This window comes from Mizuhopecten yessoensis, unplaced genomic scaffold, assembly GCF_002113885.1.
Source record: "Mizuhopecten yessoensis strain PY_sf001 unplaced genomic scaffold, ASM211388v2 scaffold9847, whole genome shotgun sequence".
Lineage (NCBI taxonomy): Eukaryota > Metazoa > Mollusca > Bivalvia > Pectinida > Pectinidae > Mizuhopecten > Mizuhopecten yessoensis.
In genome coordinates this window covers 577,869-603,239 of record NW_018408252.1, presented here as the reverse complement: position 1 = coordinate 603,239, position 25,371 = coordinate 577,869, and the positions used below count along the sequence as shown (strand labels likewise).

The 25,371-nt window shown below is 35.5% G+C and overlaps 1 protein-coding gene across 8 annotated transcripts in view; it reads left to right on the top strand.

Moving 5' to 3' along the window:
- LOC110458828 overlaps window positions 1-25,371 on the top strand; it is a 95,511-nt gene that overhangs the window by 33,193 nt on the left and 36,947 nt on the right. For 7 of the 8 annotated variants that reach the window (XM_021510779.1, XM_021510776.1, XM_021510775.1 and 4 more), the window contains exons 2-5: window positions 2,743-5,063; window positions 9,036-9,102; window positions 10,941-10,958; window positions 16,534-16,630. In XM_021510779.1, coding sequence (XP_021366454.1) covers window positions 2,999-5,063; window positions 9,036-9,102; window positions 10,941-10,958; window positions 16,534-16,630 — 2,247 coding nt within the window. In that variant the 5' untranslated portion in view covers window positions 2,743-2,998. The remainder of the gene's footprint in view (window positions 1-2,742; window positions 5,064-9,035; window positions 9,103-10,940; window positions 10,959-16,533; window positions 16,631-25,371) is intronic. The other variant, XM_021510774.1, reaches the window with a different exon arrangement.

Below are 25,371 nucleotides of genomic sequence, written 5' to 3'. Positions count from 1 at the left end.
GTGGCCATCAGTCCCTCTCTCGCTACCGGCGGCTGCTGCCACTGGAAGCCTGGATTGGGAGTCTATTCTATTTCCAGTCGCTGATAGCACTCCTGTAGTGTAGCTACACTATCTGTTAAGCTTGTACCAAAGAGTAAATGGTTATTACTACTCGACGACTCGGATTCGTGTTGATATGCAGTGGTGTTTGTTGTTACAGACTCTCGTGAAACTTCCTGTCCGCCATCTTGCCGCGATGCATTATGGTATACCGCAACTCTCCTGTGATGTGCGACTGGGGCAGAAGTTCTCGCTTCCCGTAAACTTTGCAACTGGGGCAGAAGTTCTCGCTTCCCGTAACTTCTTAACTAACCCCATACGCCGAGATCAAAACATAAACGGAACGTTGAGAGAATAATCCAGGGTCGTACGGCACAGGCCTCGTATTCCTGCCCATTGTAAACAAAACGTCTTCGACGATAGTAACAAAGTATTCTGTACAGTTACGTAAACAGCACAAAGTTTAATCACGAAGGCACAGCGTACACATCGTCGGTAGGTCTATACGAAGCACTCAGGCGTGGTTTAAAGGAAACACGTCACATAAACAGTTGCGGGGAGGCTAGTACGAACAGAAACACTTGAGAAATCATGTTACAAAGTACGTTCCAAGATGGCGATAACACTTCCAACTCCTCGGGAGGAAAGTCCAAAGAGGTTACGGTAACCAAGATAGACCTTAACTGTAGCTATTAGGGTGTCCTTTTTAGCCAAATATCGTTAGTGACTATATTACACAGGTAAATCCAAGGATGTTCGTTAGTTTTTCAAGGAATTTTAAACTTGAAAAGCCGAGAAATAATGCACAACAATCTCCTTCAATGATTCAGAAAACTATGCTGTGGGGGCTCCAAATCCCTAACAGGGCATTCCCTCAGGCAGACGCTGATTGGTCAATCAGCAGCATCCCTCTACTCTCATTAACATACATGCTAATTGGCAACTACATAAATACATACGACCTACATTACAGAAAACAGAAAACATAGGCAGCAAGGCAAACTCATTGTATATAAACTATAGTTTAATATTAAAATATCAAACTATCATGATATGTAGCCATATAGACATTGTGTGGATGGGGACATTCATGTTTTTATAATATATATTGATATGTAGCCATATAGACATTGTGTGGATGGGGACATTCATGTTTTTATAATATATATAGATATGTAGCCATATAGACATTGTGTGGATGGGGACATTCATGTTTGTATAATATATATAGATATGTAGCCATATAGACATTGTGTGGATGGGGACATTCATGTTTGTATAAAGATGTTCCTAAGTAGACATCATTTTGTTGATCAGGTTTTCTACCACCCTTCACAGGTGTGTCTCCCGTTTTAGCCGGGACAGATCATGATCAGCTTGTCACCCCCTTAGGGGGAGGTAGCATCGTGCCGATTAGCACGTCTTCAATTGTGACATCATTTAAACGTGTCGTCGATAATTGTGACGTCATCAAAACTGAATGACGATATTCATACCCCACGTGTGTTATTGTTTACAAACATGACAGATTACTGTCGACGGAGTTGTGACTGAAATAATAGGATGGGAGAAAAATAATCATCCCCTACCTTGAGGGTGAAACGGAGAAATCTTAAACGTGAGGGGTGATTTTTTGGGGTTGTCTAATCCTCGGCAGACCCTCAGGTTAGACAACAAAAAAATAACCAATCACCGGTACCCCCCTGGTTGGAGATTTCTCTGTCACACTCTCAAGGTAGGGGAAGATTCTATAAGTTACCAGTGTTTTCATGTTGTTCAAAGCTGGCCTCAAATCTAGTTCAAGTCTAAAATCTCTGAATCCTGATCAGGATGCCTCAGCTTTTATACACAAAACACAATAGTTTTCACTAGACATGGACACCTTTATAGCCCCCACCACAGGCCCGGGCTTCTTATTTGAATGATTATTATATAGGTATGAAGAGTTACAACAGAAATGATTGGATAATAATGAACAATCATATGTTATTTAGGGGTAGGAGTTGGAGTAATTAGTAGGGCCCTGCATCAGAGATGTGGGTTCCAAATAGTCATCACAGTGTCTGTCTTAGTCTGTCTGTTCGTCCATCCGTCCACACTTTAATTTCCAGAGATTATCTGGGAAACTGAAAGACAAATCTATCTGACATTTGACATTGTGATACATGTACACTGTGAAATGAAGATGTGCAATACGGGTTAAAAGAAATCAAAGGTCAAGGTTACTGTTACTAAAAATAATCCACGGGGGGCATGTTCATAATCTCCAAAAGTTATATCTTTTTCAAATTTGATATGGTGATATACTGTGATCAATGTAGATGGGCAAGAGGGATTTTAAAAGACTTTGAGGTCAAGGTAAAGCTTACTGTTACTAAAAATAGACTGGAGGGGGGCGGGGGGTAGTCAGGCACAAGGCAGGGCCCTTGCTGACCTGACAGTGTTGTAGTTCAGAAAAAGGTTGGTATTTACCTCACTCACCCATGAAATTTCGTGATGAACTATTCCAACCGTTGAAATGGAAGAGTTCAAATTAAATGTGTCTTCAGGGGTGAATGAGTTAATCTGGAACAGTTTCAGAAGTTTCACAATTGGATCAGACAATTGGCACTCATATATAGCATGTAATATTTACCAAACATTACACTGTATAGATATTTGTCTTGATGTTTTATTAATTTCATCAATTTTCTTATCTTTCAGGTAATTCATCAGATGTCTAGATTGCCATTGAAAACTGAGCTAAGATGTCGCTAAAAATACCTCAATAACAAAATTTACCGTTATTTGGAAGTTAGATCTACAGAAGGGAATCTACACAAATCAACCAAAACAATGGATCTACCGGAGGATTCCGAAAGTGAACCAAATATTGATCACAACAAATTATCAAATTTAGCATCATGATAAAATCTCCCCAACCATTATGAACATAAATCATCACTAATGGTTATAAACAATGGAGAATAAGTTTGGTGTCACTTTGAAATCGACTGGTGCTGGAAAGCCCACGGACCGTAATTTTAAGCCTGCAGCTTCAAATGCTTCTGCAGGAAAGAAATCGAGCGTCTCAGGACCCCCTAAAAAGTTCACAGATCTGAAAGCACGTTTCGATGATAATGATGAGAAAAAAGACCAAGTTTCAAACAAAACAGTTCGGTCCCCTGTGACCAAACGAAGAGAGTTCGGTACAGATTATTCAGCCAAGAAAAGCAACAGTAGCTCGTTTGACAAAGGAAAGCTAAGCCAGACAACAAAGTTGGAAAGACACGGAGAAAGTGGTCTTAAAACGAATGTTGCAAGCCGTGGATCTTCTGAGCGAAAAACAAAGATTGAAGAAAAGTTAAGACAAGATACGCAGGATGACAACGATGGGGCCCAGATTGCAGTCGGAAAAGTGTTCACCCGTCAGGACAGCAATACTTACACCGCGACAGTGGAGAACCGTGTCCAGAGACAGGGGTCTTCGGATGACCCCGTAGACAAGGTCCAGGCCAGTAATCTACTGACCGGACAACTGGCGATGCTAAGGATAAGACCTGGTAGTGGAGGCAAGAAGGATGAACGTACAACATTCTCCAGTCGGACCGTAGAGAAATCTAACAATGGCTTCAGTAAGGTGGAAAGTACGACTACAACAGCAAGTAGAAACTTTAACACAAAGAGCAAACCTTTCTCAACCAACTCTGAGAGTAGTGGATCCCCAAAAATCGGGAAAAAATTTGCATCATCTTCAAGTGCACCGATGGAATTTGGTCTTTCATTTTCACCGAAGAAAAGTGATGATAGTAAATCTCTATTGAGTAAGAAAATTTCTTCACATAGTAGACAGTCTAGTAGTGATTCAATAGGGAGTTCCACTAGTAGTCCTCGATCTAATACATCCACAGATCTCGTGCAGTTGGATTCATCTTCTATAAAAAAGCTTGATGCACTCCTTGGAACAGGAAAAGTGGAACACAGAGGAAATAGGGTAGAAACAAAGACTGTTACAAAAACCATGGAAACGGGAGTGAAGAGACCGGGCAGCCCAAGGACCATCGTCACGGAAACGAAAATTGTGACAACCAGTGTGTCAAAAAAACCGGGTATTAATAAAACTATAAGATCTCGTGAGGAAGTCACCACGTTCAGCACCAGCCAATCAGAGAGTCATACTGGTCAAACGCGAGGAGGGAAAAAAACGGATGTTATAAAGACCTCTAGTGGTGACACGAAGCCCGACTGGTTAGATAAAAGTCAGCAACTAGTCAGTAAATTCCAAACCAAAATGAAACCAACAGCAAGAGATGTTTTAGTTAATGTTAGCGATAACTCAAATGTGATGAAGTCAAGAACAGCTTTCATCAAACCAGCAGACAGGACAGTAAAGCAACTTACAGTTTCCAAGGCAGCAGGTGTCAATAAACCAGGTAAAACAGATATAAATAGCAACAAAATGGCACCTGCTTGGGAAACGAGAGTTGCCGCTTCAAGTCTCCAACGCCGATCGTCAGATCTGTCTGATACAGGAAGTGACATCAGTAGCCGCAGCTCTAGTAGTTTACCGAGCACGAGCAGTAGTGACATACTAAAGATAAAACAACGCACAATCAGGAAATTGGAACCAGGTAACTTCAAAAAGATCATGGGCAATTTTGAAGAAATATCAAAAAGTGGAAGCACAACTCCCGAACGAAAAATGTCGGATCCAAAAATTGAATTTAAGAAACCTCTATCAAGAGCCAAAAGTATTGTGTTAGAGCGTAAAAATTCTTTTGAGTGTCCACCATCACCGCCCATCTCTCCTAGGGATGCAACCCAGTTAGTTCTGAAAGAGACAGGACCAATACCTAATGTGAAGAAGTTTGCCAAGGAGATAAATTCTGGACGTGTACGTGCATTTAGTACAGGAAGTATCAGGGATTCTGGAAGCGAACAAGAATATAACGATGCGTTAAGTCGTCGTCATGCCAAGGATTGGCCGAGCAGTGACCTCAGCAGTGATGAAAATGAGGCTCTATATGAGTTAGTTGGAGATCCAGGTAAGACATTGTTGTTACATAAAATCAGGGACTCAAACAATTAGAGATGGGCTGATGATCCATTATAATTGAAAATTGATGAGTTTGTCCTTTCTGATTCCGATTATTGATAAGAAATTCTGTTATCAATATAATCAGTTCTTCATTAAAATCAAAGTGTTAAATATTTTAAATGTAAAAAAAATGTATTGAAAGTCATGTATTCTTACGGTTTTGGCTACATATGTGTATGCTTAATAAAACTGCATGAAAATTGCTTGAAATCCATACATTATAAAAGAACAAAACCTGGTATAGTATAAACTTTATTTATTTAATTAACAACAATTAGGAAACAAGTTATGTCAACTTATATTTAAAAACTTAGTGTATAGTGTACAAGTCGGTCTATTGATGTAATAGTAATACAGTGGAACCCACTTATTATGATATATCGCTTATTATGATATTTTTCCCATGTACAGATTTTTTTTTCTTTAACTAAGCAAAAAAAATAATTGTTTATTATGATATGGGCAAAGATGGGACCCCGCTTATTATGAAATTTTTTGTTCTGACATGAATGGATTTTATAAGGTAAAAATTCCATGTTGGTTAGTTGTCCATGTGAAACACCTGGATAGTTACGTGATAGTGTATTCTCACTTTATTTGGGTGTTTAGTCCCATAAGATTATGCACCGATATTCGATTATGATTTAAAACCAGTGGCCCATCACTACCAACCATTCAGGGTATTTATAGACTGACTGTGAGTCCAGAACGAGAACACAAAATAAGGTGGATTTGAATGCAGTTATTAATTTACTATTAATCAACACCATCCACTACTTATGTAAACCTGGTATATTGATATGCATCCATGTATAGGGCCCTAAAAAGATTGGTGTTTCAGAAATTTTTGAAATAGATTTATAGACATTAAAGAATTTTCCTAAAAACTTCTTCTACAAGGGCACATATTGTATATCAATGTTTCCTTAAAGTAATATGACTTTAAAGGTCAGTGATTTCCATGACTTTTGTGATGATAAAAATATAAGCATGCAACTTACACCAATCATTTTTATCTTTATAGAAAGCATTTTAATTTGGATTATCCTCCTGGCATCTCTTGTAATGTAACTGTTCCAACTGCTTTCCCTAGAAGGTTATTCTGATTAGTGGGCATTGAGCTCTCCCAAGGAGGTTATTTTGATTGGCATTGAGCTTTCCCAAAGAGGTTATTCTGATTAGTGGGCATTGAGCTCTCCCAAAGAGGTTATTTTGATTAGTGGGCATTGAGCTCTCCCTAGGAGGTTATTCTGATTAGTGGGCATTGAGCTCTCCCAAGAAGGTTATTCTGATTAGTTGGCATTGAGCTCTACCAAAGAGGTTATTTTGATTAGTGGGCATTGAGCTATCCCTAGGAGGGTATTCTGATTAGCAGGCCTTGAGCTTTTCCTAGGAGGTTATTCTGATTATTTGGCATTGAGCTCTCCCAAAGAGGTTATTTTGATTAGTGGGCATTGAGCTCTCCCTAGGAGGTTATTCTGATTAGTGGGTATTGAGCTCTCCCAAGAAGGTTATTCTGATTAGTAGGCATTGAGCTCTCCCTAGGAGGGTATTCTGATTAGTGGGCATTTAGCTTTTCCTAGGAGGTTATTCTGATTAGTGGGCATTGAGCTCTCCCAAGGAGGTTATTTTGATTAGCTGGCATTGAGCTCTCCCAAAGAGGTTATTCTGATTAGTGGGCATTGAGCTATCCCAAAGAGGTTATTTTGATTAGTGGGCATTGAGCTCTCCCTAGGAGGTTATTCTGATTAGTGGGCATTGAGCTCTCCCTAGGAGGTTATTCTGATTAGTGGGCCTTGAGCTCTCCCAAGAAGGTTATTCTGATTAGTTGGCATTGAGCTCTCCCAAGGAGGTTATTTTGATTAGCTGGCATTGAGCTCTCCCAAAGAGTTTATTCTGATTAGTGGGCATTGAGCTATCCCAAAGAGGTTATTTTTATTAGTGGGCATTGAGCTCTCCCTAGGAGGTTATTCTGATTAGTAGGCATTGTGCTCTCCCTAGGAGGATATTCTGATTAGAGGGCATTGAGCTTTTCCTAGGAGGTTATTCTGATTAGTTGGCATTGAACTCTCCCTCGGGGGGGTATTCTGATTAGCAGGCATTGAGCTTTTCCTAGAAGGTTATTCTGATTAGTTGGCATTGAGCTCTCCCAAAGAGGTTATTCTGATTAGTAGGCATTGAGCTTTTCATAGGAGGTTATTCTGATTAGTAGGCATTGAGCTTTTCCTAGGAGGTTATTCTGATTATTTGGCATTGAGCTCTCCCAAGGAGGTTATTCTGATTGGTAGGCATTGAGCTTTTCCTAGAAGGTTATTCTGATTAGTTGGCATTGAGCTCTCCCAAGGAGGTTATTCTGATTAGTAGGCATTGAGCTTTTCCTAGAAGGTTATTCTGATTAGTAGGCATTGAGCTTTTCCTAGGAGGTTATTCTGATTAGTTGGCATTGAGCTCTCCCTAGGAGGTTATTCTGATTAGTAGGCATTGTGCTCTCCCTAGGAGGATATTCTGATTAGTGGGCATTGGGCTTTTCCTAGGAGGTTATTCTGATTAGTTGGCATTGAACTCTCCCTAGGGGGGTATTCTGATTAGCAGGCATTGAGCTTTTCCTAGAAGGTTATTCTGATTAGTTGGCATTGAGCTCTCCCAAGGAGGTTATTTTGATTAGCTGGCATTAAGCTCTCCCAAGGAGGTTATTCTGATTAGCGGGCATTGAGCTCTCCCTAGGAGGTTATTCTGATTAGTAGGCATTGAGCTCTCCCTAGGATGATACTCTGATTAGTGGGCATTGAGCTTTTCCTAGGAGGTTATTCTGATTAGTTGGCAATGAGCTCTCCCTAGGAGGGTATTCTGATTAGCGGGCATTGAGCTTTTCCTAGGAGGTTATTCTGATTAGTTGGCATTGAGCTCTCCCAAGGAGGTTATTTTGATTAGCTGGCATTGAGCTCTCCCAAGGAGGTAATTCTGATTAGTTGGCATTGAGCTCTCCGTAGGAGGTTATTCTGATTAGCGGGCATTGAGCTCTCCCTAGGAGGGTATTCTGATTAGCTGGCATTGAGCTCTCCCTAGGAAGTTATTCTTATTAGCGGATGAGCCCTCCCAAGGGAATTATGCCAATAAGTGAGTGACCTATCCAAAGGGAATTATTCTCATTAGCAAACGAGCTCTCCCAAGGAGATTTGTATCCCATGAGCAGAAAATCTGAGTGCTGGGGAGATTGATATGCATGGCGTTGAGGTTGTCGAAGGGGTAATGCATTCTGTAAAGCTGGTGCCTTGCATGTTCATATTTTGTAATTGCTCTTAATTAGCAACTTTGTTCCTGCACAAATTCAGGTAAACTTCATATGTTGATCAAATATGAAAATACCTCAAACAATTTCCTGTTGCAGGGTGCCAAGGTCAAGGTCATCATTGTTATTTATGGAAAATCTTTGTCATTATTATAGTTACTTCATTTCTGAAAGCATTTTGATCAAATTTCATACGTTGATGAAGCTTGTGAATACTTCAAGGGAGTTTATTACTATTTATAGATTTTATTGTCATCTCTTTTGTAACAACTTTCTTAATGGATTTTGATGAAACTTAATTTATTGGTCAAGTATGAGAATACCTTCAATGACTTAAGTTTCAGGGTTACCAAGAGAAACAAAAAGATATTTTTTTTCTGGGTTTTCCAGTTCCCTCCCACATTAAGACCCTCTGCCCCCTTCTCTCTGGCCCAACAAAATTAATTTATATAAGCTTGGAAAACATAATCATTGTGAAATAAAAGTTCAAACACATTTATATCAGTACAAAACTTTATATATTGATGGAGATTCAGTGCTAAAATTGTGGTAATTGTAAATACATATGAAATTGGTTCTACATTAAGATTATTGCCCTCTAATGGTGTATGTTTTGTTTTTCTGCTGTAGGTGTAGAAGATGGAGATGGAAAAGCACGGCATAGTCGTAACATGAACCGAAGACTTGGCCAGAAAAGGTACATATTGGTCATTTTTTTGTTTTTAAAGGAAATAATCTCATTTACTAACATTTTTTCTCTTTGGTTTATTAAGTGCCTTGTACTAATAATGATGTAAAAATTACGTTATATACACTTTCTGCTATTATTTTTTTTCATGTTATTTTGCATTTAAAGACTAAGTGTAAATCAGAGTAGTTTTAAACCCGACGACACCAAACAGTAACTTCTTTAGTGTTATCTGTAATAGATAATAAAAATAATATTTTATTTTTAGAGGGTACAACTCATTTATAGCAAACAATAACGGCCAATCTCCCATGAGGTCCTCTTTAAAGAGGTACACAAACATAGATGAATATACAATGTATAACAACAAAACAATCAATAATCAACATGCACTCAATAATATTCATAATAGTACATAAATGTATGAAGATAGTTAGACAGATACTTGTTTACAATATTCGTGCCATTTTACTTTGAATTCTGAAAGATTGCTGGCAGTCTTGATTTCAATAGGAAGTTGATTCCATATTTCAGGTCCAGAATAACTGAAAGTTCGTTTAGGAGTATTTATTCTAGGTTTTGGTAACTGAAAATTGTGGTTTGCAACTGATCTTAGAGCATGAGTATTATTTCTAGAATTATTGAGATTAGATATTGAGGACCAAGAAAATTCAATAGGATAGCTGAATAATACACCCTAACAGGGAGTTGAATGTAGATTATATATGGTTTATAGGGTTATTGACCAGACCAAATTATTGGCCATTTCTCATCATATATGTATTCCTAAAATCCATTGCAAATAATGTATTCTTGTCAATTAAACAGACATGTACATTGATTTAAAAGAAAAATCTTGGATGTAAATATTTGGATATCTTAGCCTATTATATAACCAATATTTTCATTGGTTAGAATTGTAATTTAGACCAATCACTGAGCTTGTTACAAACCACACAGTTAAAAGTTAAAGTTATATATTTTTAGAATGAATGTTAATTGTTTCCAATGAGAACCAAGAATTTGAATTGAAGTGAAAAGTTCAAAAGTAACACTTGAGGAACATGTTTCAAGTATGTAATTATTTGTGGATTTATTGGTACATGTAATAGTTAGCCAATCTGAAATTTTTTGAGCGAGCCATATTTTACTTTGAGGAGCTTTTAGTGGCCAGAATGAGACGTTGGCCAGCGTTATATAGAGAGGACAACAAAGTATCTGTTTCCCTGATAATAAATACTTTTAATTTACATGACTGACTGAAATTTGTACCTGGTATAACACAAATGTAGCACCCATTTTAAACAGAGCAAGATGATATATACATGTATATATATATACATAATGTCTTATCTTGTCACACTCAGAATATTGCTTTATTTACCTTTTTTATTGTAAACTGGGAAAGCATGAAGACTTTTCGAATCTTCGTTACTATAAATGTTTTGTGTTGAGGTAACACACAAGTTCACGCAGCTATTACCTTTAATTGACTTAAAAAATTGCAATAGGAACTTGTGAGAGCAGAAACACAAAAAGGGATTTACTGAAAATTAGGTCATTCAGATCCTGTACCTATTGGGAGTGTATGTTTTACGAGTTAACTCATTCACCCCTGAAGATACATTTGAACTCTTCCCATTCAAAGGTTGGAAAAGTTCATTATGAAGTTTCAGGGGTGAATGAGTTAAAGGTGCAATTTCCTTCATATTATCAAATTTCAATTGTTCATGATTTTCCAGTTTACACATTTAATGTTGTATTTTCTTACCCCTTTTATGTAATATTGATCAATATGAAATATTTATATATATATATATTTTGCACATTATGCTTCTGAATTGCAGCCCTGATTTAGATAGTGGGTAAGAAATCTGTCTGTGTATACAGAGTTATCTACCTTACCTGCTTTTCTTAAGCACCTTGCTTTGCCTGCTGCTGACTCGCTGACCTACCTAACTATACATTAATTTATATATATACCTGATTTTTCAATGATTAAAATTTGAAAATGATTGATATCATCATATACAAAAAGGATAACACTATTCTGTATGTTAAATATGACATTACAATTTGTAATCAAGTACGTTTTATTTCAATTCAATTGATGAATTGTATTTATTAAATTCTTTAAGAGCGATAGATGATGTGAATTATTTTACAGAAGTATTCTGTATAATATAAAAAAAAAACATATTCTGAAATAGAAACTTGGAAAATTGATAGTTTAAAAATTCATAAACTGGTGATGAAAGTATCTGTTGATTTACGTGAAATCTTACGTGGCTATTTTTTTATGTAATGGGAGAGAAACCTGTAGTGAAATTTTAAAAATATCTAAAAAAGTGCTTACAAATATTCCTCTTTGACCAAGTAGCTGTTCTCATTTCCCCCCTTAAGTTTGATAATGAACTATTCCAACCTTTGAATTGAAAGAGTTCAAATATGTCATCCGGGGTGAATGAGTTTATATAGATATTTGCTGATGAATAGTTGCTTTGTATTCTTTGATAGATAAATGATATGGATTTTTTATGAATAATTGCTTTTTAATAATTTTCTTTGATAGAATTAAATCTACTAGTTGTGCTAGGAGTAACAAGTTTTACCAGCGAGTGTCTTTGGCTACACACACTATCGACTATTTACAGATATTTATGACGTATTATGCATGATTGTAATGTATAAAGTACTTGAAGGACCAGACAGAATATTCTTTGCAAAAATCCCTACAGCATGATACTTCCTATAAACTATATACTAAATTACTAGTTTGCTGGGAGCCTATCTCAGCTGCTGTATCATGAATTGGCATCAAGCTTTGTGTATAGGGACATCATGGGATAAGTTGGTGATGCATCCTAAATTACATATATAGGATCTTGCATGAGTTTCCATTTCATATGAGATTTATAAATCGAGTCTCAAGAATTGGCGAGCTAAAATGAAAAATCCATGATGAGTTTCATAAATTTCATATGAAATGAAAATGAGTGTAGGATCTTTTTTATCACATAATCAATATTTGTTGCATTTATTCGCATAAAACGGCAATTTTCATGCAACCCTAAAATGTAAAAAGCCGCCATTTTGACTCCAGTGCGTAAGTCTGTGATGTCATGTACTTGTCCTAGGCGAGACGTCACAATTGAAACAATTGAAACTTACAACCAATCACAGGGTGACAGGTCATATTACATGGCCTAATACGTCTTAAAATATGACATGAGTATATTCACTGGATAGCACAGTACATTATGTGATAAATTCTGATATCTAACTGTCAACAGATATTGGTTAGAAGTTTATAAATAGAGTTCTAGAAATATTAGTATAGGCTGGGATAGAAGTACTAAATCTTACTGGACTCCATATTAAGAAGATTTAGTAAGATATAACAAAATTACACCTACAACATGTTAAACCTTGTGAAGCTGGTGTCAGTAAAACAGAAATGACTAAACTCTTCACTTGTATATCAATATGTCTTTAAATTAACTCATTCACCCCTGAAGATACATTTGAACTCTTCCAATTCAAAGGTTGGAATAGTTCAGAATGAAATTTAAGGGGTGAATATTGAGTTAATGAAATCTGATTATGCTGCATATTTTTGGAAATATGAAACTTCATCTTCAGAATTTGATGTCAAATTTACATGCCAACAGTATAATGTCAGATAATAAATGTATAAACATAATGTATATACTGCTCTAGGAGTTTGTTGAATATATTACAAGTTATTTATTGCATTCCAGAGGTTGTTTGTATATAAAAGAAGATCAGTTCTGATATCCTGATAAAATCATTTTTAATTTATATTTAAAATTGAGTGGGGAGGGGAAGCATATTGAGTATGTTAACTCATTCACCACTGTAGACCATATTGGACTCATCCAGATCAATGCATGGTAGAGCTTACTTAAGTTGCATAGGGTTGAAAGAGTTAGTGTGAGCCACATCAGCAGCGTCCTATCCTAGTTACATGTCATTGCTGTAGGGAATTTAACTCTTTCACCCCTGAAGATACATTTGAACTCTTCTGATTCAAAGGTTGGAATAGTTCATTATGAAATTTCAGGACTGAATGAGTTAATACCAAACATTATACAATGGTTAAGTAGGAGAATACCTCACAATCACTTGTATTTCTGGGTTCAAGGTCAATGCCAAGGTCAAGGTCACATATTATTTATAGTTTGTCAGCCAATATCATCATTCTAGCAACTTCATTTGTGAATGAATTTTTATTAAACTTTAAGCAAGGGTCAGGCATGATAATACCTCAAATGAGTGTGTGTATCAGGGTTCTTAGGTCAAGGTAACTGCTACTATTTATAGAAATATGTCATGCAATGCCACTAATTTGCATTAGAGCAGGGGCAATAATGTCTTACTGATTTTGTTCTGGTTAGATTTGTTTCGAACTTGCTAACACCTAGAAACAAAGTTAAACAGAACAAGTTACCTGAATTGCTTAGAACATGTTTATATGATTAATCAGGATATTCCCGTCCGTTATTGGGGGCTGAATATTATTCCCATTCCCAATAAGATTCAGATTTGTTTTCTGTCTGTTTTGATAAAGGCAAAACTCTAATATATAATAAACAAAAATCAATATAAATATAATTAGAAAATAGATTTTGAAACCTTTCAAACTTTCTGTAAACGTTGTAAATGTATAACAAAAAAATACAGGAAAATTATACATTGATTCTTCATTATAAACAAAAAGTACAGAAACCTGGATTGAGTTCCTTTAATATGACAGTAACTCAAGTATTTTCCCTTGAACATCATGTCGATATTCTGCAAAATTTCATCCAGTCACACCCAAAATAAAAAATGAATTTGTATGATCCATTCATTTAACCCATTCCATGATTATTTAGGGGGACGGTAGCCGTTACAGTAATGAAGCCTCACCCATTTCCTCCAAAGTTAAAAAAAACTACCGTAGTTAAAAGTGCTGGTGGAAGAAAATTCCTGCTAAGTTTGCAATTAGTGTTACCAATGAAAAATTGATGGCAGGAATTTTACTTGGGGAAATGTCCAAAAGCTTGGCAGAAATTTGTAACGATCAATGGAAGTGGACACATTGACAAAAATAAAGATCAAATGCATGGAATACGACTGATGAGATTCAGCTTGTTTTTAGACTGTTCACTTATAATTATTCCAAAAAAAGCATGATTAAAGATTATCTATACCATTTTGAGATGTGTCATGGAAAAAATTTAACTACGGCTTGTTCTTTTTTTTTTCTTTTTAGTACTTGAAATCAGGAAGTTAATTTCATGACATTGAATATTTCCCTTCAAACTGCATTATGAGTATTTATGATATCTATATATATATATATATATATATATATATGTATATGTCATCAATATGTATTACCTTCAGGCATAAATGCAAATAATAAATTTACAAGAAACATCTTTAAAAACGATAAAAGGCAGAGTATTGATGTAGGTGGTTTTAAGTTTAAATAGCTGTTTCATATGATGAGATGAATGGATATCAAAGATCTTAACAATTGCACCAAAAAGAAAATACACATTTTATGATTTACTTATTAGTGATAACCATATTGAACAATCAACAGGGGAGATAACTCACAAATGTGTGTATTACAAGTTTCTATCGCCTACTCATATATCAAGCAGAATATGGTACAAATATGTGGATTCCGTATCTTTCTTGTGTCACCTAGAGATCATGTAATCGTTAAGAGATAGAAAGCATAAGATATTGTGACAAATGATATATTGAAGTGGAGGGGTGTAGTTCGGCGCCATTTTGAGTTGTGGGTACCAAATTACATGATCACAGTGTGGCTAGTTCATATCTAAACCAAGCTTTCATAGTGTTGTTAATCAATCCTGTATGAGTCAAAAGACACAATAAATCCCAAAACTTAAACGGCTTTAACAAATCAAACTTACTTTAAACTCCAAACCACTTTGCTTTTATATTAACCGATTTACTTGCCAATGGGATAAGGAGCCCCTATTAGTGGCGTGGCCTATAGCTAGTGTGTCGTTATAACATGGGGGGTTTCCCAGGGAATCTCAATTCAATCCTACATGGCTCTGCCGAAAAACAACAACATATCTTATGAATGTAAGTTCCCAAGAATATAAATTTTGTATAAAAGCTACCTTAAATATTTATTCATGATTATTTACCCGGCATGCAAATGTATTTACAATATTATGTTATTATCTTTCATACAATGTATATTATATTTATGCAGTAATCAGGATAAAGAATTCACTCCTGGATTATTTAAACATGGGACAATCGTGTACTGTAACATAAGGTGTTTTTGTGGGTGATTTATTTTGGCTGATATCACGAGGTCATATCTTTCACAAAATTAAGTGGCCATATAGTCCAGCTAACCCTTTCATCCCTGTGCAACTTTAGTAGACTCGACCATGCATTGATCTGGATGAGTCTATTATGGTCTACAGTGGTGAAAGGGTGAACAATTCCTGAAGTTTGTATCTTTAGGATCAACTGTGTAGACATGTCCATGTGTCGTGTTGACAGTAGATGAACAAGTATTTGCTATATTATGTTTAATAAAACTGTTTTGCCATAACTGATTAAAATTCCAGGTGAGCAATACAGGTCTTGTGAGCCTCTTGTTTTTACCAGATTTGATTTTAATGAACTTGAGTTTGATTAACATGAGAGCAAATCATCCTGAGTAAATTTACTGAATTCCAATTTTGTTATGTCTGAAAATCTCCGAGATTGCAACAGAATAATGACAGCAGTTGTATTGATGAGGGCATCACAAAACATGATTACTTTGTTTTTTCTGTAAGATTAAATGTAAAAATAAGTTGTAATCGATATATTAACTAATGGTAATATTCTGATATGGGTGACACAGTTGTGGGTGAAAATCCAGGAAATATACAATATATTGGTTGAGGGGAGATAACTATGACGAGCTAAATACATATTTTGTAGTATAAACAAACTAAAAAGTCACTCTTTTTCAAAGCTTTCGGACTAAGCCCTTCGTCCTTCACCCTGTTTGTCAAGATGGATGTGACGTAGAGGTCTGGTGACATCCAATCACTGACGAAGGGCTAAGCCCAAAAGCTTGGAAAAAGAGTGACTTTTTAGTTTGTTAGTATTATTGCGTTCCCTATAGGAACATGTGTTTATAGATAAATAGTATAAATTAAATCTAAGAGCTAAAAAGGTTTGGCCTGTTGCTGCCATTGGGGAATTTTAATCTCACAAAAAAAAAAATCAGATGCAGTTCTAGAGAGAAAATAGAAAGATTAAATAAAAAAATATAATTCATGTATATGTGTAATATAGGTATTAAATGATTTAAGAACTTAAAATTTAACCTTTTTTAGTTTGAAAAAATTAGCAAAACTTTGAAATTGAAATTTTCTTTATCAGGAAAGGGGTACATCGTCCTAGTTTTGAGGAACAGAGTTCGTCTGACATGACCACAGAAGGTAGCAGCAAGGACGGGACACTGGAAAGTACAGATGATGTAAGTACAAAACAGAGTACAGGCAGTTTAACACATTCACCCCTAAAGACACATTTGAACTCTTCCAGTTCAAAGGTTGGAATAGTTCATTATGAAATTTCAGGGGTGAATGAGTTAAGTAACAGATTACAAATGGTTTAAGTTGATGTTCTTTGCAAGCGTTTTTGTTGGAAACATTTAAGGATAGTAACCTATTTTGATGAGGTTTATGGGGTATAAACCTCAATGGGTCTTGAGACAACTTTTATGAACTTCGAAGCACTTCATATTGAATTTGTTTTATACCCCATAAACCTCAACAAAAGAGGATTCTATCCTTATATTTACACTCAGTGCGATATTGATATTTTTTTGGATAATATTTAAAATATCGGTCTTGTGCAAGTCTAACACCACGGAAGTTACTGAAGCTTATGATGTCAATTCACTTATTGTGAGATGTCGTCCTGGTAAGATGAATAAATTGTTTCCATTGATTGCAATGAAATAACAAATAAAGATGTAAAGTACTTTTCTTCAATTCAATTTAAATATTCTGAGAGAAAACACAACAAATTGAAACCAATCTAATAAATAAATAAAATAGAATAAATATACAACATTTGATATAGCGCCCTTTCTAGCTAACCTAAGCCACCTTAAAACCCTTACAGTACATAGATATATAATGTTTTACAAGCAATACAATTAGCATATACATTGATCAATACAATTTTGAGGAATTCGCTGGAGCTGCCTTATAAGGCGCTAACTACTAGTCCTATGCCACCTGGCTAATATCTCCCTATGTGTGTATGCCTGTGTGTGTGCTGGAGATGTATTGTGTTCTGTCGGTAGTTAGACGTGCTTCCAACGGTATCATTTATAGTGCCACCTCACTTGAATGCAACAGCACAGACACCGTAACATCCACTAATAATAGAACTACTTAGAACTACTTCTTGTGCTCTGCGGAATAAACAGAGTAATCAGGTTGATAATGTGCTGATGTATTCATACACCAACTTGAAAGTTTATTGAAAAATAACCTTTAAAATGTAAATATTGTAAGATAATTACTACAACTCCATTGCAACTACATTTATGATGATGTTGCAGAGAATTGTCATATTGCATTTATAGAAAGGTTATGACCCTCAACCAATGAAAATCCTATCTTGTTGGTGATAATGTGTATAATTGTATAAAGGGAGACAACTATGATAAGCTTATAGTTAAGAGGTTAGTTGATACCATAAGGGAAATTTCAATATGTATGTTTCTGGAGCTGAAACATTTGACTCCCTTATAGTTATTAAATGCAATTATACTAATAATTGACCATATAGATAGCAATTATTTCAACTGAACATGTATCCTTGCCAGTACAATTGCTAAATTCTTATATTTTCAACAATAAATATGCCTTAAGGACTTGAAATTTACATTTCAATTAAAAATATTTTATTGTTGATACCAACAAACATAACTACAAGCATTACATCAGAAATATAACAGGACATGTATTAACAAAGGAATAAGACAACAGGCTAAGCCTATATAAGTATTTTCCTATAGATAACCGGTATCCAATGGTAAATTGCCAAATTTAACCCCAATGATTGATCATGAGCAGATACAAATATTTTGCAGGAGTTGTACATGTGAATCTAATACAGCCTTGTAAATGACTGCGGTATTACAACCTATAGACTGTCAGAATATTTAGTTCCATATACATTGTACATATAAATAGAGTTTGTTAGAAGTCATCCACTAGAGGACATTTGTTCAAGCGTGACATATACAGGTATATATATACTACACACCTTGAAAGAGGCCAGCAGAGGGGTAATTCTAAAACTAAAACAAAGTAAACAGCAAATTATTAATAAAATATTATATTTATCATTATTTCAGATGACATTTGATGAAAAATGATTGTAAGAATATTTTACTCAATTATATAAATCATTTGCTGCTTAAGATAATTGATTTTGAAAAAACCCACCTATTTTGGTGCCCCACTTACAATTGATGAGCCATTGGGGTTTCCGGGATCTGACATAAGTTGACAGTCTGCAAGAGTTTTCCTGATCTAAGGTAAAGTCTGTGTGATGTAGCTGTTTTAACACTGCCGTTTTAAAACAACTTTTACTTTAATATTCTGTAGAAAAGTTGTACAGGCTGAATCTAATCTCAGGTGTATAAATAGCTGACATTCTTTACAGTGTGTTTACCTGTAGATATATATATATGCTATACAGTATCAAGGATAGGGTGGACCTAACTATAGCACTGTAATGGGGTCAGCTCTGTATATAGATTGACTATACAATCACGGCCTGGTGTCTGTTGTGTCTGTCGTGACTTGCCAATGTTTGATTTCATAAATTTTAAAAAGGAAGAAATGGCATGAAAATAATTATCTAAAAACATGTGAAGGTTACAGTATTTATTAATAGCCCCTGTTTGACAAAGTAATAATGTTAAGTGTCGTATTTGATAATTAAGGTTGGATTGATGTATTAAGGTTGTACTTGTAACAAGTATTAAACTGAAGTACTTAACTTGATGTATTTTTAACTATTATCCAATTGTTACATTTGTGCTGCAGTCCCACTAGAGGACAGTCACCAACTCAAAATATTGTTATAGTTCAAAAACTTTTCAGAAAATGTGTTGTAAAATTACCAGTACAGTACTACATACTTGTACCGCTGACCTTTGACCTCTCTATGTAAATAACAGTTGCTCCTCCCCATGAGTTTCCCTTCCCCATGAGTCTCCTAGCTCTTCCCACCACAACCAAAAAAAAAAGAGAATTTACCAACAGTTTATTTTGTATGCTAGGACATATATGGAAAACCCCATAGCCCGTAGTCTGAGGCCAGTCAATAGGGTATTTGTTAATAACGATACATCACCAGTTTACTGGTTATAAAATACAAAGGCTGATACATCACAAGTATACAATCATGTAAGTCATTTGGTAAATCACATAGCAAGTGATTTTTTCTGATATTTGGGACCTGAATAACGACCCTTCCCCTGGAGAATGTTCACAAATATCTGTTCCCCTTGTTGATGTATCCACACTTTTCCCAGTGTGAGATATCCTTGTCTCACCCTAGGGTTGAGACGGGGGAGATTTCCTTATTCATAACAATAGTATGATGTTACGTCAACAATACGATGACGTTACATCGACAATCCATCAACATCACGTCAACCCTGAATTTAGCCTGTAGCGTTAACATTACATTGTGTATATGATACACATTGGGTGAACGGGGTAAGAGAAAAAGAATCATTCATCCCCTTGTAGGTGAGATAGGGAAATCTCAACCCTCGGGGAAAAGATTCTTAAGTTGCCAAACACGAGGCTATGCCGAATGTTTGGCAACTTAAGAATCTTTCCCTTCGGGTTGAGATTCCCCTATCTCACCCCCAAAGGGTCGAGAGATTCCATTAAACTTGCATGGCCATCGAACATTCATTGACTGTGACTGTGGATTAACACACTGTTATAAATTGATAACTCGTTGTTAGTTGCCATTTCTTATAATTATTGCTTTATTTTACCTAGTTATAAGTTATTATATCTGATTTGAAAATATATTTAAACATTATGTGAAATAACTTGTCCAGAAAACTCGCTATACCAACTTAAATTTTGTATGTGCAAAATACCTTGAACAAGTTCCCATTTCAAGGTCACAAAATGATGTATAAACTACCAGCATCTACGGGGGGGTATTAGTTATCCTATGGATGATAGTTCATATTCACCTCTTTGGCTAGTACACACATACGGATATAGCGTAAAGCATGTTCCTGTAGGAGAGAACATTATATTTGTACGTGGTGTGTTCATTAATCCATCCAGATCAATCACCAGGCTACACTATATGGCCCTGGTTTTTTTTTCTTTTTTCTCCAAATTACTTTGTATCAAAGGTTTATCGTTATTGAAACCAGCAAGTTCCCCTGTTTGACTTTTTCTATATAGAACTGAATACTTGTACAGTTGTATTACATTTGACCTGATTTTGAAAACTCATACCACATGGTACAAAGTAACGACCAAGTCGGAGGATTAGCACAATCGCATTCTAACCAAATGATGGCATTCTTAAGATGGAGGTTTTTTTATAGTAGATTGTGAACCTAGATCCTGTTCTGAAGACAATGAGAGATTTTGTAGAAAGTTTTATGTTACAGAGATAATAATTGAGCAATAGTCATCAACCACATATTGTTTCTATAACCTCTGGGTTTTATCTGTTTCGAGGTATTTGCCCACACATTTTATCCCTGGTTATAGATCATAAGGGCGATTGTAATGATGCTGGTCTGTCCATCCACCAGACATCTGTTTCCACACAGTATGTTGAGTTCCCGTTCTAAAGAAATCTGATGGTACTTTTTTGAGTGCTTTTCAGGTCTAATCTTTAGTTAGTAAAGCTTAACACAGAACATTTCTTGTGATATCATGCTGTTTAATGTCATTTTGGTTAATATCATGTTTTCTTGAATCTATGCCCAGGATAGACTTATAACTAGATACTGGTCAGATTAGCAGGTTAGACTGACTAAATACTAGATAGATAACAGGTTAGACTTATAACTAGATACTGGTCAGATTAGCAGGTTAGACTGACTAAATACTAGATAGATAACAGGTTAGACTTATAACTAGATACTAGTCATATTAGCAGGTTAGACTGACTAAATACTATACAGATAACAGGTTAGACTTATAACTAGATACTAGTCATATTAGCAGGTTAGACTGACTAAATACTATACAGATAACAGGTTAGACTTATAACTAGATACTAGTCATATTAGCAGGTTAGACTGACTAAATACTAGACAGATAACAGGTTAGAGGGACTAAGGTACTGGTCAGATTAGCAGGTTAGACTTATAACTTAAGATACTGGTCAGATTAGCAGGTTAGATGGACTATATACTAGACAGATAACAGGTTAGACTTATAACTAGATACTGGTCAGATTAGCAGGTTAGACTGACTAAATACTAGATAGATAACAGATTATACTTATAACTAGATACTGGTCAGATTAGCAGGTTATAGACTGACTAAATACTAGACAGATAACAGGATAGACTTATAACTAGATATGGTCAGATTAGCAGGTTGAACTGACTAAATACTAGACAGATAACAGGTTAGACTTATAACTAGATATGGTCAGATTAGCAGGTTGGACTGACTAAATACTAGACAGATAACAGGTTAGACTTATAACTAGATACTGGTCAGATTAGCAGGTTAGACTGACTAAATACTAGATAGATAACAGGTTAGACTTATAACTAGATACTGGTCAGATTAGCAGGTTAGACTGACTAAATACTAGATAGATAACAGGTTAGACTTATAACTAGATACTGGTCAGATTAGCAGGTTAGACTGACTAAATACTAGATAGATAACAGGTTAGACTTATAACTAGATACTGGTCAGATTAGCAGGTTAGACTGACTAAATACTAGATAGATAACAGGTTAGACTTATAACTAGATACTGGTCAGATTAGCAGGTTAGACTGACTAAATACTAGATAGATAACAGGTTAGACTTATAACTAGATACTGGTCAGATTAGCAGGTTAGACTGACTAAATACTAGATAGATAACAGGTTAGACTTATAACTAGATACTGGTCAGATTAGCAGGTTAGACTGACTAAATACTAGATAGATAACAGGTTAGACTTATAACTAGATACTGGTCAGATTAGCAGGTTAGACTGACTAAATACTAGATAGATAACAGGTTAGACTTATAACTAGATACTGGTCAGATTAGCAGGTTAGACTGACTAAATACTAGATAGATAACAGGTTAGACTTATAACTAGATACTGGTCAGATTAGCAGGTTAGACTGACTAAATACTAGATAGATAACAGGTTAGACTTATAACTAGATACTGGTCAGATTAGCAGGTTAGACTGACTAAATACTAGATAGATAACAGGTTAGACTTATAACTAGATACTGGTCAGATTAGCAGGTTAGACTGACTAAATACTAGATAGATAACAGGTTAGACTTATAACTAGATACTGGTCAGATTAGCAGGTTAGACTGACTAAATACTAGATAGATAACAGGTTAGACTTATAACTAGATACTGGTCAGATTAGCAGGTTAGACTGACTAAATACTAGATAGATAACAGGTTAGACTTATAACTAGATACTGGTCAGATTAGCAGGTTAGACTGACTAAATACTAGATAGATAACAGGTTAGACTTATAACTAGATACTGGTCAGATTAGCAGGTTAGACTGACTAAATACTAGATAGATAACAGGTTAGACTTATAACTAGATACTGGTCAGATTAGCAGATTAGACTGACTAAATACTAGACAGATAACAGGTTAGACTTATAACTAGATACTGGTCAGATTAGCAGGTTAGACGGACCAGATTTGTGAAGGGATATTGTCTGTGTTTCACAGTTGCATGGTTACTGGACTGGATAGATACTTAAGTCAGATTTGTGAAGCAGATGTTTTCACTCAAGTGTGACGAAAAAAAAAAATCAGCAGAAATCCAGTTTCTGGAGTTTGTCAGCCTCTCAACTGTGTGACCTGTTTTCCCTTGAATTGTTAAAATTAAATCATCTTGTCATTATATTGGGAAGTTTCATTATTTGGTACAGGGGTAAAAGCATTCATTATCTAAAAGCTATCAAGTATTTTCATTTTTTGTCTGATTTAGTATTTGATATATTTCTGTGTCTTTAATTACCATAAACACATCAAGATGGCTTAGTGTGAGTTTTAAGGACGCTGCAAGTAACTGGACACTAAGGTAAAGTTGACATCATTGTAATTACAGGCTAGGGGAGATAATGTAATAGTTTCTTTAGTAAACTATATTGATAATGTACCTGTGTAGTTGCTAAAAAAATCAATAATATTTGTGTTTTGGGGGTGGGAGGATGGGTTGAGGATGGGTGGGGGGGTCAGTTTGTGTCATTACATTTTATTGGCAAGTCTTATGAAGTCTTTTCGAGATGGGAACACATTTTAAAGGCATTAAGTTTTAAAGAAGTAATAATTCACTTCATAGGAAAGAAACACACATTGTGGATATACTTCCATTGTTGAACTGTTATGTACAGGGAGGTAGAGAATTGAAGAGTATAGATATAAAGTACAGCTGATATCAACACACACACCCCCCCCCACCCCCTCAAACTTCTGTTCTGTGAGCTGTAATATTGATGAAAGGCAGAGTGGAATGTGATGAATTTTTACAACAGCTTGTAGATACAAGTATAAAAAACCACGATCAATTTCTTTCACGTGGAATGTACTCCTTGTAATACGCCATTTCTTTGTGATTAAGTTCAGCACACGTCTATGTTTGAAATATTTGTGTACAAAACACAGAATTGTGAAACACATTCATCAGTCTGCTGGGTGTTAATAGGGCAGATTGCTTATGTTATGATTTACAAGGAACATTCAGCTATCTTCTTTATATTTCTTTGATATGACATTAATCTTATGAACATCAGTGCTGGGAGAATGCCTTTTTCTTGTGAAATTATTTGGAAGTGTCAAACCTTTATTCGATGAAGGAGCCGCGGTGACCAAGTGGTTAAGGCGTCTGACATTCTGCTACCACTAGCCCTCCACCACTGGGTCATGGGTTTCACCACCAAAACCTGGCACGTCCTTAAATGACCATATCTGTTAATAGGAAGCTAGGACGTAAAACACATGATACAAAGCAAAGTATTGGATGAATACGACTAACATTTATTTTAATGTAGACCTGAGCCAATTCAAGTTTAACAGTTTCGAACAGGTGAAACTCCAAAGAAATGGAAACTGTTTTATCTGTCATAACCGACCATAATCTCCGGGCTGTTTTATCTGTCATAACCGACCATAATCTCTGGGCCAGTTTTCTTAATTTAGTACTTTAAAAAACAAATGGCTACAAGCATTCAAATATTCACATTAACTTTTGGCATAATTGACAATGCACGCTATTAGTAGGTATAATAGGGTACTGTTTATATTGTGTGGGTGGTAAGTAGGTATAATAGGGCACTGTTTATAATGTGTGGGTAGTTAGTAGGTATAATAGGGTACTGTTTATATTGTGTGGGTAGTTAGTAGGTATGATAGGGTACTGTTTATAATGTGTGGTTAGTAGGTATAATAGGGTATTGTTTATAATGTGTGGGTGGTAATTAGTAGGTATAATAGATACTGTTTATAATGTGTAGGTAGTTAATAGGTATAATAGGGTACTGTATATAATGTGTGGGTAGTTGTAGGTATAATAGGGTACTGTTTATAATGTGTAGGTAGTTAGTAGGTATAATAGGGTACTGTTTATAATGTGTGGGTAGTTAGTAGGTATAATAGAGTACTGTTTATAATGTGTGGGTGGTTAGTAGGTATAATAGGGTAATGTTTATAATGTGTGTGTGGTAAGTAGGTATAATAGAGTACTGTTTATAATGTGTGGGTAGTTAGTAGGTATAATAGAGTACTGTTTATAATGTGGGGGTGGTTAGTAGGTATAATAGGGTACTGTTTATAATGTGTGGGTGGTTAGTAGGTATAATAGGGTACTGTTTATAATGTGTGTGCAGTTAGTAGGTATAATAGAGTACTGTTTATAATGTGTGGGTGGTTAGTAGGTATAATAGGGTACTGTTTATAATGTGTGGGAGGTTAGTAGGTATAATAGGG